The 10,830-nt window shown below is 23.2% G+C and overlaps 3 protein-coding genes and 1 pseudogene across 3 annotated transcripts; 2 read left to right on the top strand and 2 right to left on the bottom strand.

Annotated features, from left to right (window-relative positions):
- The first annotated feature begins 204 nt into the window (after positions 1 to 204).
- Positions 205 to 4,986, top strand: LOC107998034 (armadillo-like helical domain-containing protein 3). The gene is made up of 11 exons (XM_062085635.1): positions 205 to 426; positions 753 to 938; positions 2,128 to 2,413; positions 2,548 to 2,681; positions 2,772 to 2,982; positions 3,076 to 3,370; positions 3,459 to 3,676; positions 3,738 to 3,970; positions 4,041 to 4,167; positions 4,289 to 4,576; positions 4,647 to 4,986. Exons 2-11 carry the CDS (start codon positions 786 to 788, stop codon positions 4,664 to 4,666), a joined length of 1,965 nt encoding a protein of 654 aa, XP_061941619.1. The 5' UTR covers positions 205 to 426; positions 753 to 785; the 3' UTR covers positions 4,667 to 4,986.
- Positions 928 to 6,614, bottom strand: LOC107998032 (hydroxymethylglutaryl-CoA lyase, mitochondrial). The gene is made up of 4 exons (XM_017057040.3): positions 5,125 to 6,614; positions 1,782 to 1,982; positions 1,500 to 1,671; positions 928 to 1,417 (listed from the first exon to the last, which is right to left on the bottom strand). Exons 1-2 carry the CDS (start codon positions 6,056 to 6,058, stop codon positions 1,900 to 1,902), a joined length of 1,017 nt encoding a protein of 338 aa, XP_016912529.3. The 5' UTR covers positions 6,059 to 6,614; the 3' UTR covers positions 928 to 1,417; positions 1,500 to 1,671; positions 1,782 to 1,899.
- Positions 6,615 to 6,745: 131 nt separating this feature from the next.
- LOC133667430 (armadillo-like helical domain-containing protein 3) lies at positions 6,746 to 8,945 on the top strand (annotated as a pseudogene).
- LOC133667388 (hydroxymethylglutaryl-CoA lyase, mitochondrial) lies at positions 8,113 to 10,465 on the bottom strand. The gene has a single exon (XM_062085654.1). The coding sequence runs from the start codon at positions 10,165 to 10,167 to the stop codon at positions 9,190 to 9,192; it is 978 nt and encodes a 325-aa protein (XP_061941638.1). The 5' UTR covers positions 10,168 to 10,465; the 3' UTR covers positions 8,113 to 9,189.
- Positions 10,466 to 10,830: the final 365 nt, after the last annotated feature.

Genomic DNA, 10,830 nt, shown 5'->3' on the forward strand with positions numbered 1-10,830 from the left:
TCTGTTTGTCTCTATTTGCTCATTTATCCCATGCTATTCTAAATTGATAATATCGCATATGATGTCGCACATGATAATATGGATTAATAATTTAATAACGTAATAATAATAATAATTCTCACAATTCGTATTCAATTCTTATTGACGTATATATAGTTCTATGTGATGTCATCTTTTTTCTACTGTAAGAAAATCTTTTGGTAACACTGCTTATCACTATTGAGAATGATGGCTCCCTGTCATTCTTGTATACGGATATTTTCGTAATTCTTTGTATCATTATTTCTTTTTCAGCACTTAGAAACTTTTCAATGAAATCTTTATAAAATTAGATAATCAAGAATAATAGTATTCAAAAAAACTTTCAAATTCGATTTTTAAATATAAAAATCACTTATCTATGTGACATCCCAAGTTATCTGCTTAGTAAGTAAATATCTAATGTGTCCATTGTTTAAAATTTATTACATATCTTTATAATTTATAAACATGAGATTATAGAAATGTTTTTGTCATAAAAATATTATATATATCAAAATATTATTTATTCATTTGAAATCATTAAAAATTTAATATAGAGGTTATATCGAAAAAAATTAATAATTATATGAATTTAAAATAAAAATAATATGTAGTATATTTATGTAAATATTATTTATATTTATATAAATAATTAATGTACATATAAATATATATATAAATAATTTAAAATTATAATATAATAATTGTTATTTAAATCAGTACATTTTTAGGTAAAAGAAATGATAAAAATTGAATAATTAATTATGGCAATGACTATGAGAAAACGAAGTGGTTCAGGCTCCAAACGTCAACATAAAGGAAAGCTTGTACCAATTTATGAAAGCTTTTTTAAAGGAGAAGATTTAACATTAGCTCATCCAAATTTTTGGAATGAATTATTCTTAATTAAACCTATGGTCAGTATTTTTTTTATTTACTTCTATTAAAAAATACATTAGACTTTATTTAATATCATATAAATACAAATAAAGTAAAAATTTCTAAAACTTCCAGACAATATAATAAAGATTCCAAATTAAAAATTCTTCTAATTTGTTACATATATTATTGAACACGTTTCATCTATAATAAAAATTTTTCATTGAAAAGAAATGTCATTAGTAATAAAGATTAAAATTATATTATACTTTTCTCTCCTTCTTTGTTGCATATTCTTCATGTATATATTTTTCATTTTCTTGATATTTTTTATTATCTTTTATTATCTTTTTATCATCTTTTTCTTGTTTCTTTGTATGTGGCATTAATTCATTAATAACATAAGTATTCTTTAAATCATTAAGTGAAGTTGCACTTTCATGATTCTTGCATTGATTTTGTGATTTTGTTTCAGATGATTCATTTTGTCCTTTTTGTTGTTGTGATTCATTTTTAACTAAAAATTTATTCATAGTTATATATAAATTATTATCATTTTATATAAAACAAATATTTCTTTCTAATACAATTTTTAATACCTTTAGTTTTAATAGGTTCTTCACATTCTAATTCATTATTCAAACTACCAGGCATAAATTTGCACTTAAAATTAAACCATGCTTCGCTTGTTTGAATTTTATATTTTAGACATTTTAATTGATATATGCACACTCTTCCATAATATTTTGTCACTTCCCATGTTGGTATTGTCTATAAAATTATATTATATATAAATAATAATAGAAATAACTTTGTTAAAATATATTTTTATTTTATTATTATCTTATAAATATATTTTTATAACATGTTTGTACACTTACTTGTATTAACTTTGTAACAAATTTACCAATCATTATTGATGTACTAAAGTACATTTATATAAACAAATACAAATTTTTAAATATTAGAATCATAAAATTGCAACATCATTTTTTCAATTTAAAAGAATTTTTTAATTAACCAAATAAAATGAAAAAATTTAGTACTTCTTATTGATAACAAATTTTTTTTATGATTTTTTCCTGTCAAAGAGAAAACAAATGAATTCTTATATCATATACCTTGTGATTAAATTCACATTTAGTATTTAATTGTTTTACATTATATTTATATTTTATATTTTATATTTGTTTTATATTATATTTTACAATTTTTTTATATTTTTAGGTTCCACATATTGAAAGTGAAATTTTACATATGACTACAGAACAATTAAATGCAAGTAGAGAAAACTTAAATGCTTTAGTTTGTCATTGTGTAGACACATTAGTTGATGAACATCCTTTCAGAGTTGTATATGCTTTACAAACTTTAGCAGCTGTCATTCAATCTATGTATAAAAAAGCTAGTCAAGGTGATTGCGGATTTAATTTAATAGACATCTTAGTAGGGTTTGATTCTGCAGAGCAGAGAATGACAACATTAATGCAACATTGTAATAATTTTTTAACAGGTATAATTAATATTTGATATACTTCTTAATATTTAATCATTTAATATTAGTTTATTAGAAATCAAAGATTCAAATATACATTTAACTATTTAATCTTTCAAAAAACCAATTATTAAAATTTCTCATGATTCTAGGTGAATATCCTGATAGTTTAAAAGCTTTATGCTTAAAATTATTGTTAATTATTGTTACTGGCATGGACAATGTTAGTCAAAACACTTTATTGGAATATGTTATGCTTAATAGTGTTTTTGAATCTCTGGTTCAAGTAGGTGTTATTTTAATACAAGTATTATAATTGTTGAAAGTATTATTCTTAATTAAGTATTGATATTTTTGATATATTTTCTTTATATAGTTGCTAAGAGATACAACAGCTAGAAATCGTCATGGGCATGATGCAGTGTTGCTTTTAACACTTCTAGTCAATTATAGAAAGCACGAAAGAGCAAATCCTTATATTGTTAAGTTATCAATTTTAGATGATGAATTAGCTCTTAATGGATATGGGCAAGTTATATCAAGTTCATTGATGGAATTTTGTAGGCAATTTGCTCAACAAAGAGCAGGTATATAATTTTTATATTCATATTCATATTTACATTTTTAAGTTGCTTAAGTTATTATAAATATAATAATAAAAATATAATTTTAATATACAGAAATACAAGCATCTTGGTTATCTTCCTTAACTAGTATAGTTGGAAGTATGTTTGTTGGAGAAGAAGAAGCAAAAACGCAACAAGTTCGTGCAAATAATGCATTGTTATTAGCACTTTATGAAGCAACGCATTTAAATCGTAATTTTGTAACTACTTTGGCATACACACAAAGTGATACAAGTGCTCCACCTTCTCCAAATAATACATTAGGACCAAATGCAGTAGCTCCTGGAGCACAATTACCTGATGTAATGGCTCAGCCATTTAATTTATTGGCTACATTTTTACAATATTGGTGAGAAACAAAATATTCTATGTTATAAAGATATGCGTCTTTTTTAGTATTGTATTTTTTATTTTAAAGAATTTTAATTTTATTTCAGTTCAATAGTTATGCAAGTAATCAGAACAGAGGCAATAATGAATAATGTTAAGTTGTGCTTCCTCATATTAAGTTGTATTGCAGAGGATCAATATGCAAATAGTTTGATGCATGATGCAAACTTAGCATTTAGAGTACAACTTCATCGAGTACCGATGCATCATAGAAAGATACAAGATAAAACAGCACCAGCTCAACCATTAGCAGCTACCTTACTTGGTATAATCGTTATATGTTCCATTAAATTTGAGTTGTTTAGATAATTATTAAATTATTACAGATTTACTCGTTGAATTTGTTACATCACATATGATGAAAAAATTTCCATTGGAACTTTATCATCAATGTATCGGAGTTTTACAGAGGTTGCTTTGTTATCAAAAAAGATGTAGAATTAGACTTGGATATCAATGGAGAGATCTTTGGACTGCTTTGATTAATTTACTCAAATTTTTAACAACACATGAAAGTCATCTTATTAAAAAAATGAATATTTTTCCATTAGCTATTCAGGTAAATGTTAAATATATTATTTAATTTTATTATAAATTGCAAATTAAAAGAATAAATTTAATTTTTTTAGGTTGTGAATATTTTAAATCTATTTATTACATATGGAGATACATTTCTATCTTCTCCTAGTAGTTATGATGAATTATTTTACGAAATAATACGAATGAGATTGATTTTCACAAATTTAAATGCTATGGGTATATTTTAAATATATAATTTTATTATACATATATATTTATATATCTTTTTCATTTAAATTTTATAACATTTAATAATAAAAGCACATTAAAATACATTACTTAATATTATATTTTTAAGCACTCCGATATTCAACAAGTGAATCTTATGAATATAAAGAACATGCATTAAAATTGACGAATTGTTTAGTAAATATGAGAGATATAGTAAATCATTTTCCACCAAAAATAGCAGCATGGCTTGCAAGTGAAAGTTTGTCTACTCCAACAGAACAACAAATTTTAGCTATCATAATACAAAATTATGATAGCCTAACTTTAAAATTGCAAGATAATTTAGATCAATATGAAAGATATTCTGAAAAATCTAATCATGTTGCTTTTTTTGAAGATATGGTAATGATAAAATGTATAAAATTATGATTCTAAATGATATATTATTTTTAATTTCTTTTTTTGATATTTATATTATTTTTTAGGTAACTGGAGTTGTAATTGATACTCGGGGATCGATAGATTTGAGTACATTAGACACACAAGCTATATTACAAGAATTATCAAATATTTCGTAACACAGATTCTACATACAATGCGAATTATATCTTGTTTGTCATTTTGTTGTCATGTTGTATTATAATATATTTTTTTTAATAAAGTCGGCTTTATATGTATATTCTTAATATCGCAGAAAAAACATATAAGTACTTGCGAAAATAATACATCAATGAGTTTGATTATACATAATATTACATATATAATACTCTTATGGATTGTATATGCAAGTTTTTAAAAAATAATTAAAATTTAATAAGTATAAAATAGAATCTTTACATTATAATCTAAACTGTTTTTCATAAATTCATATTTTCTTGTTATATCATTTGTGTTTTTTAATGTATTTATAAAAATATAATTATAAATCATTTTTTAAATATTTTTTTGCAAGAATTGCAGTACCTGTTTTAGATTGATTTTTTCTTTGAAGCTGAGTACTAATAAATTCTCCTATTTTCACTATTTCATTGAGATTGACTCCAGTTTTGAAACCTTGCTCATGTAACAAATAAAGTAAATCTTCTGTAGCAACATTTCCAGAAGCTCCAAGTGTATACGGACAACCTCCTAGACCAGCAACAGATGAATCAAAAGTTCTTATACCACATTCAAGGCTAGCATAAATATTAACTAAAGCTTGCCCATATGTATCATGACAATGAATTGCAAATTTATTCATATCACTTGATATATGTTTCAATTCATGTAATAAACTTTTTATTTTATTAGGTGAACTTATTCCAATAGTATCTACCAAAGAAATTTCACAGCATCCACATTGTAACATGAATTCAGTTAAATTGGCTACAATTTTTGGTTTAATTTTACCTTCATAAGGACAATTAACAATACATGATATATAACCTCTGACTTTAATATCATGTTTTAATGCATTTTCAATAATTATTTTAACATTTTTCATATTATCATTAATGGAACAGTTGGTATTCTTCTTTGAAAAAGTTTCAGATGCAGTTCCAAAAATAGCTATTTCTTTTACACCAACTTTTAAAGCATTTTTTAAACCTTTTATATTTGGTATCAATACTGGATAAGAAATATCCATTTTCTTGTTAATTTTTTGGAATACTTCTACATTATCTGCTATTTGTGGAATCCATTTTGGAGACACAAAACTAGTAACTTCTATATTCTTTAATCCACTTTTTGATAGTTTATTAATAAATTCAACTTTAATTTCTGTTGGAACAATATTTTTTTCATTTTGTAATCCATCTCGAGGTCCGACTTCTACTATTTTTACAAAATTACTAAATAATCTTATCTTTTTCATAGAAAAATAATATATATTATTTACACTGATAATTTTAAACATGATTAATTTAAAAATATTTTCTTTATTTATGTTATTTATAAATATATTTATATTTTATTTTTTTAATAAGATTTAATTATACTTGAAAGAATTTAATTAATATAATGAAAAATAATTTCACTGTATTACTTTTAAATAATTAATATTGAATGATAAAGTAAATTGATAATGTATTAAATAAATATTTATAAAAATATTCAAAATTCATTTATATTATTTAATCATTTATTATATATTGTTTTTTTGAATAATGAACTATAAATATAGAACAAATTAAAATTAAAATAAAACTGTATAGAAGAAAAGTATGTTTTAGATTGATTTAATATGTTTTCAAATTCTTATACGTTTGTTATAACTTTGAGTTAAATCAAAAGTTTAAGTTTTTCATTATTCTATTTGCTATAGTAGCGCTACTTTATACGACGCCATTTTTAAAAGTAGTTCATATATTGTATAGATCGTATAATATAAAAAACAATTTGGAATATTATCATATCGAAGAAAAATAGAATTTGCAGCAAATGTGAAATATTTGTATATTTGTTTTTAATGAAGTACTATTTGTTTGATATATATACTTTACCTATTGTTTTAAAACGCATTATTGATTAAATATATATTTTAATTAATATTTCAACCTTACGTCTTGAATTTGAAATAAAAGCAATTTTATAAGAAGAAAACATGTTTCCGACTTATTCATATTTATCAGCTTATGATAGACATAAAAAACTTATTAATGACTATTTTACATTGTATGGAGGTTCGGTATCATCTTTAGAACGAGTCAGGTATGTTAAATTTTTTAATTTGATTTCATATATTTTTATATCATTATTTAAATCATAACCATATTGTATAATTTGCATATAAATTAATATTTTTTTATCTATATTGATTCAAAATATAAAAATATAATAAAAAATATATTCAAATATTAAAAAAATACATATAATATAAAAATAAACGATAAAGAAATGACAGCTTTGTAAACTCTAAACAAGCAGCTCTTGACGTTTCGGCCTGTGTTTCGAGGTCCCGAGACAAGACAGACTTTGATATTACTAAAGAAAACCATAGATTTTTATGGGATCAGGATAAAGATGAACCAAATACATGGGGTGCTCGTTTGGCAAAGAAATATTATGATAAATTATTTAAAGAATATTGTATAGCAGATTTAACATATTGTAAGCAAAACAAGGTAAATTATATAGATTTAATATAATATAATAAAATGTTTTTAAATTTAATTCTAAAAATTAATATTAAACTGGTTGCTTTAAGATGGAGAATAGAAAAAGAAGTTATTTTTACAAACTTTACAAAGTTTAGCAGCTGTCATTCAATCTATGTATAAAAAAGTTAGTCAAGGTGATTACGGATTTAATTTAATAGACATCTTAGTAGGGTTTGATTCTGCAGAACAGAGAATGACAACATTAATGCAACATTGTAATAATTTTTTAACAGGTATAATTAATATTTGATATACTTCTTAATATTTAATCATTTAATATTAGCTTATTAGAAATCAAAGATTCAAATATACATTTAACTATTTAATCTTTCAAAAAACCAATTATTAAAATTTCTCATGATTCTAGGTGAATATCCTGATAGTTCAAAAGCTTTATGCTTAAAATTATTGTTAATTATTGTTACTGGCATGGACAATGTTAGTCAAAACACTTTATTGGAATATGTTATGCTTAATAGTGTTTTTGAATCTCTGGTTCAAGTAGGTGTTATTTTAATACAAGTATTATAATTGTTGAAAATATTATTCTTAATTAAGTATTGATATTTTTGATATATTTTCTTTATATAGTTGCTAAGAGATACAACAGCTAGAAATCATCACAGGCATGATGCAATGTTGCTTTTAACACTTCTAGTCAATTATAGAAAGCACGAAAGGGCAAATCCTTACATTGTTAAGTTATCAATTTTAGATGATGAATTAGCTACTAATGGATATGTTAATATGCAAGTTATATCAAGTTCATTGATGGAATTTTGTAGGCAATTTGCTCAACAAACAGTAGGTATATAGTTTTTATATTCATATTCATATTTATATTTTTAAGTTGTTTAAGTTATTATAAATATAATAATAAAAATATAATTTTAATATACAGAAATATAAGCATCTTGGTTATCTTCCTTAACTAGTATAGTTGGAAGTATGTTTGTTGGAGAAGAAGAAGCAAAAACGCAATAAGTTCGTGCAAATAATGCATTGTTATTAGCACTTTATGAAGCAACGCATTTAAATCGTAATTTTGTAACTACTTTGGCATATACACAAAGTAATACAAGTGCTCCACCTTCTTCAAATAATATTATACATTAGGACCAAATGCAGTAGCTCCTGAAGCACAATTACCTGATGTAATGGCTCAGCCATTTAATTTATTGGTTACATTTTTACAATATTGGTGAGAAACAAAATATTCTATGTTATAAAGATACGCGTCTTTTTTAGTATTGTGTTTTTTATTTTAAAGAATTTTAATTTTATTTCAGTTCAATAGTTATGCAAGTAATCAGAACAGAAGCAATAATGAATAATGTTAAATTGTGTTTCCTCATATTAAGTTGTATTGCAGAGGATCAATATGCAAATAGTTTGATGCATGATGCAAACTTAGCATTTAGAGTACAACTTCATCGAGTACCGATGCATCATAGAAAGATACAAGATAAAACAGCACCAGCTCAACCATTAGCAGCTACCTTACTTGGTATAATCGTTATATGTTCCGTTAAATTTCGTTCGTAACACAGATTCTACATACAATGCGAATTATATCTTGTTTGTCATTTTGTTGTCATGTTGTATTATAATATATTTTTTTTAATAAAGTTGGCTTTATATGTATATTCTTAATATCGCAGAAAAAACATATAAGTACTTGCGAAAATAATACATCATAATGAGTTTGATTATACATAATATTACATATATAATATTCTTATGGATTGTATATGCAAGTTTTTAAAAAATAATTAAAATTTAATAAGTATAAAATAGAATCTTTACATTATAATCTAAACTGTTTTTCATAAATTCATATTTTCTTGTTATATCATTTGTGTTTTTTAATGTATTTATAAAAATATAATTATAAATCATTTTTTAAATATTTTTTTGCAAGAATTGCAGTACCTGTTTTAGATTGATTTTTTCTTTGAAGCTGAGTACTAATAAATTCTCCTATTTTCACTATTTCATTGAGATTGACTCCAGTTTTCAAACCTTGCTCATGTAACAAATAAAGTAAATCTTCTGTAGCAACATTTCCAGAAGCTCCAAGTGCATACGGACAACCTCCTAGACCAGCAACAGATGAATCAAAAGTTCTTATACCACATTCAAGGCTAGCATAAATATTAACTAAAGCTTGCCCATATGTATCATGACAATGAATTGCAAATTTATTCATATCACTTGATACATGTTTCAATTCATGTAATAAACTTTTTATTTTATTAGGTGAACCTACTCCAATAGTATCTCCCAAAGAAATTTCACAGCATCCACATTGTAACATGAATTCAGTTAAATTGGCTACAATTCTTGGTTTAATTTTACCTTCATAAGGACAATTAACAATACATGATATATAACCTCTGACTTTAATATCATGTTTTAATGCATCTTCAATAATTATTTTAGCATTTTTCATACTATCATTAATGGAACAGTTGGTATTCTTCCTTGAAAAAGTTTCAGATGCAGCTCCAAAGATAGCTATTTCTTTTACACCTACTTTTAAAGCATTTTTTAAACCTTTTATATTTGGTATCAATACTGGATAAGAAATATCCATTTTCTTGTTAATTTTTTGGAATACTTCTGCATTATCTGCTATTTGTGGAATCCATTTTGGAGACACAAAACTAGTAACTTCTATATTCTTTAATCCACTTTCTGATAGTTTATTAATAAATTCAACTTTAATTTCAGTTGGAACAATATTTTTTTCATTTTGTAATCCATCTCGAGGTCCGACTTCTACTATTTTTACAAAATTACTAAATAATCTTATCTTTTTCATAGAAAAATAATATATATTATTTACACTGATAATTTTAAACATGATTAATTTAAAAATATTTTCTTTATTTATGTTATTTATAAATATATTTATATTTTATTTTTTTAATAAGATTTAATTATACTTGAAAGAATTTAATTAATATAATGAAAAATAATTTCACTGTATTACTTTTAAATAATTAATATTGAATGATAAAGTAAATTGATAATGTATTAAATAAATATTTATAAAAATATTCAAAATTCATTTATATTATTTAATCATTTATTATTATTATTATTTAATTATTATTTAATCATTTATATTGTTTTATTGAATAATGAACTATAAATATAGAACAAATTAAAATTAAAATAAAACTGTATAGAAGAAAAGATAATAATATGTTTTCAAATTCTTATAAATTTGAGTTAAATCAAAATAAAGTTTAAGTTTTTCATCATTCTATTTGATATAGTAGCGCTACTTTATACGACGCCATTTTTAAAAGTAGTTCATATATTGTATAGATCGTATAATATAAAGAACAATTTAGAATATTATCATATCGAAGAAAAATAGAATTTGCAGCAAATGTGAAATATTTGTATATTTGTTTTTAGTGAAGTACTATTTGTTTGATATATATAGTTTACCTATTGTTTTAAAACGCATTATTGATTAAATATATATTTTAATTAATATTTCAACGTTACGTCTTGA

The sequence above is a fragment of the Apis cerana genome, linkage group LG15 (genome assembly GCF_029169275.1).
Source record: "Apis cerana isolate GH-2021 linkage group LG15, AcerK_1.0, whole genome shotgun sequence".
Taxonomy (NCBI): Eukaryota; Metazoa; Arthropoda; class Insecta; order Hymenoptera; family Apidae; genus Apis; species Apis cerana.

Coding starts and splice junctions, on each gene's coding strand:
- LOC107998034 (XM_062085635.1), top strand. CDS start 786: ATGGCAATGACTATGAGAAAACGAAGTGGTTCAGGCTCCAAACGTCAA. Junction 2,682..2,771: donor TTTTTGAATCTCTGGTTCAA/GTAGGTGTTATT, acceptor TTCTTTATATAG/TTGCTAAGAGATACAACAGC. Junction 2,983..3,075: donor ATTTGCTCAACAAAGAGCAG/GTATATAATTTT, acceptor TTTAATATACAG/AAATACAAGCATCTTGGTTA.
- LOC107998032 (XM_017057040.3), bottom strand. CDS start 6,058: ATGTTTAAAATTATCAGTGTAAATAATATATATTATTTTTCTATGAAA. Junction 1,983..5,124: donor AAAAAATCAATCTAAAACAG/GTACTGCAATTC, acceptor TCTCTTTGACAG/GAAAAAATCATAAAAAAAAT.
- LOC133667388 (XM_062085654.1), bottom strand. CDS start 10,167: ATGTTTAAAATTATCAGTGTAAATAATATATATTATTTTTCTATGAAA.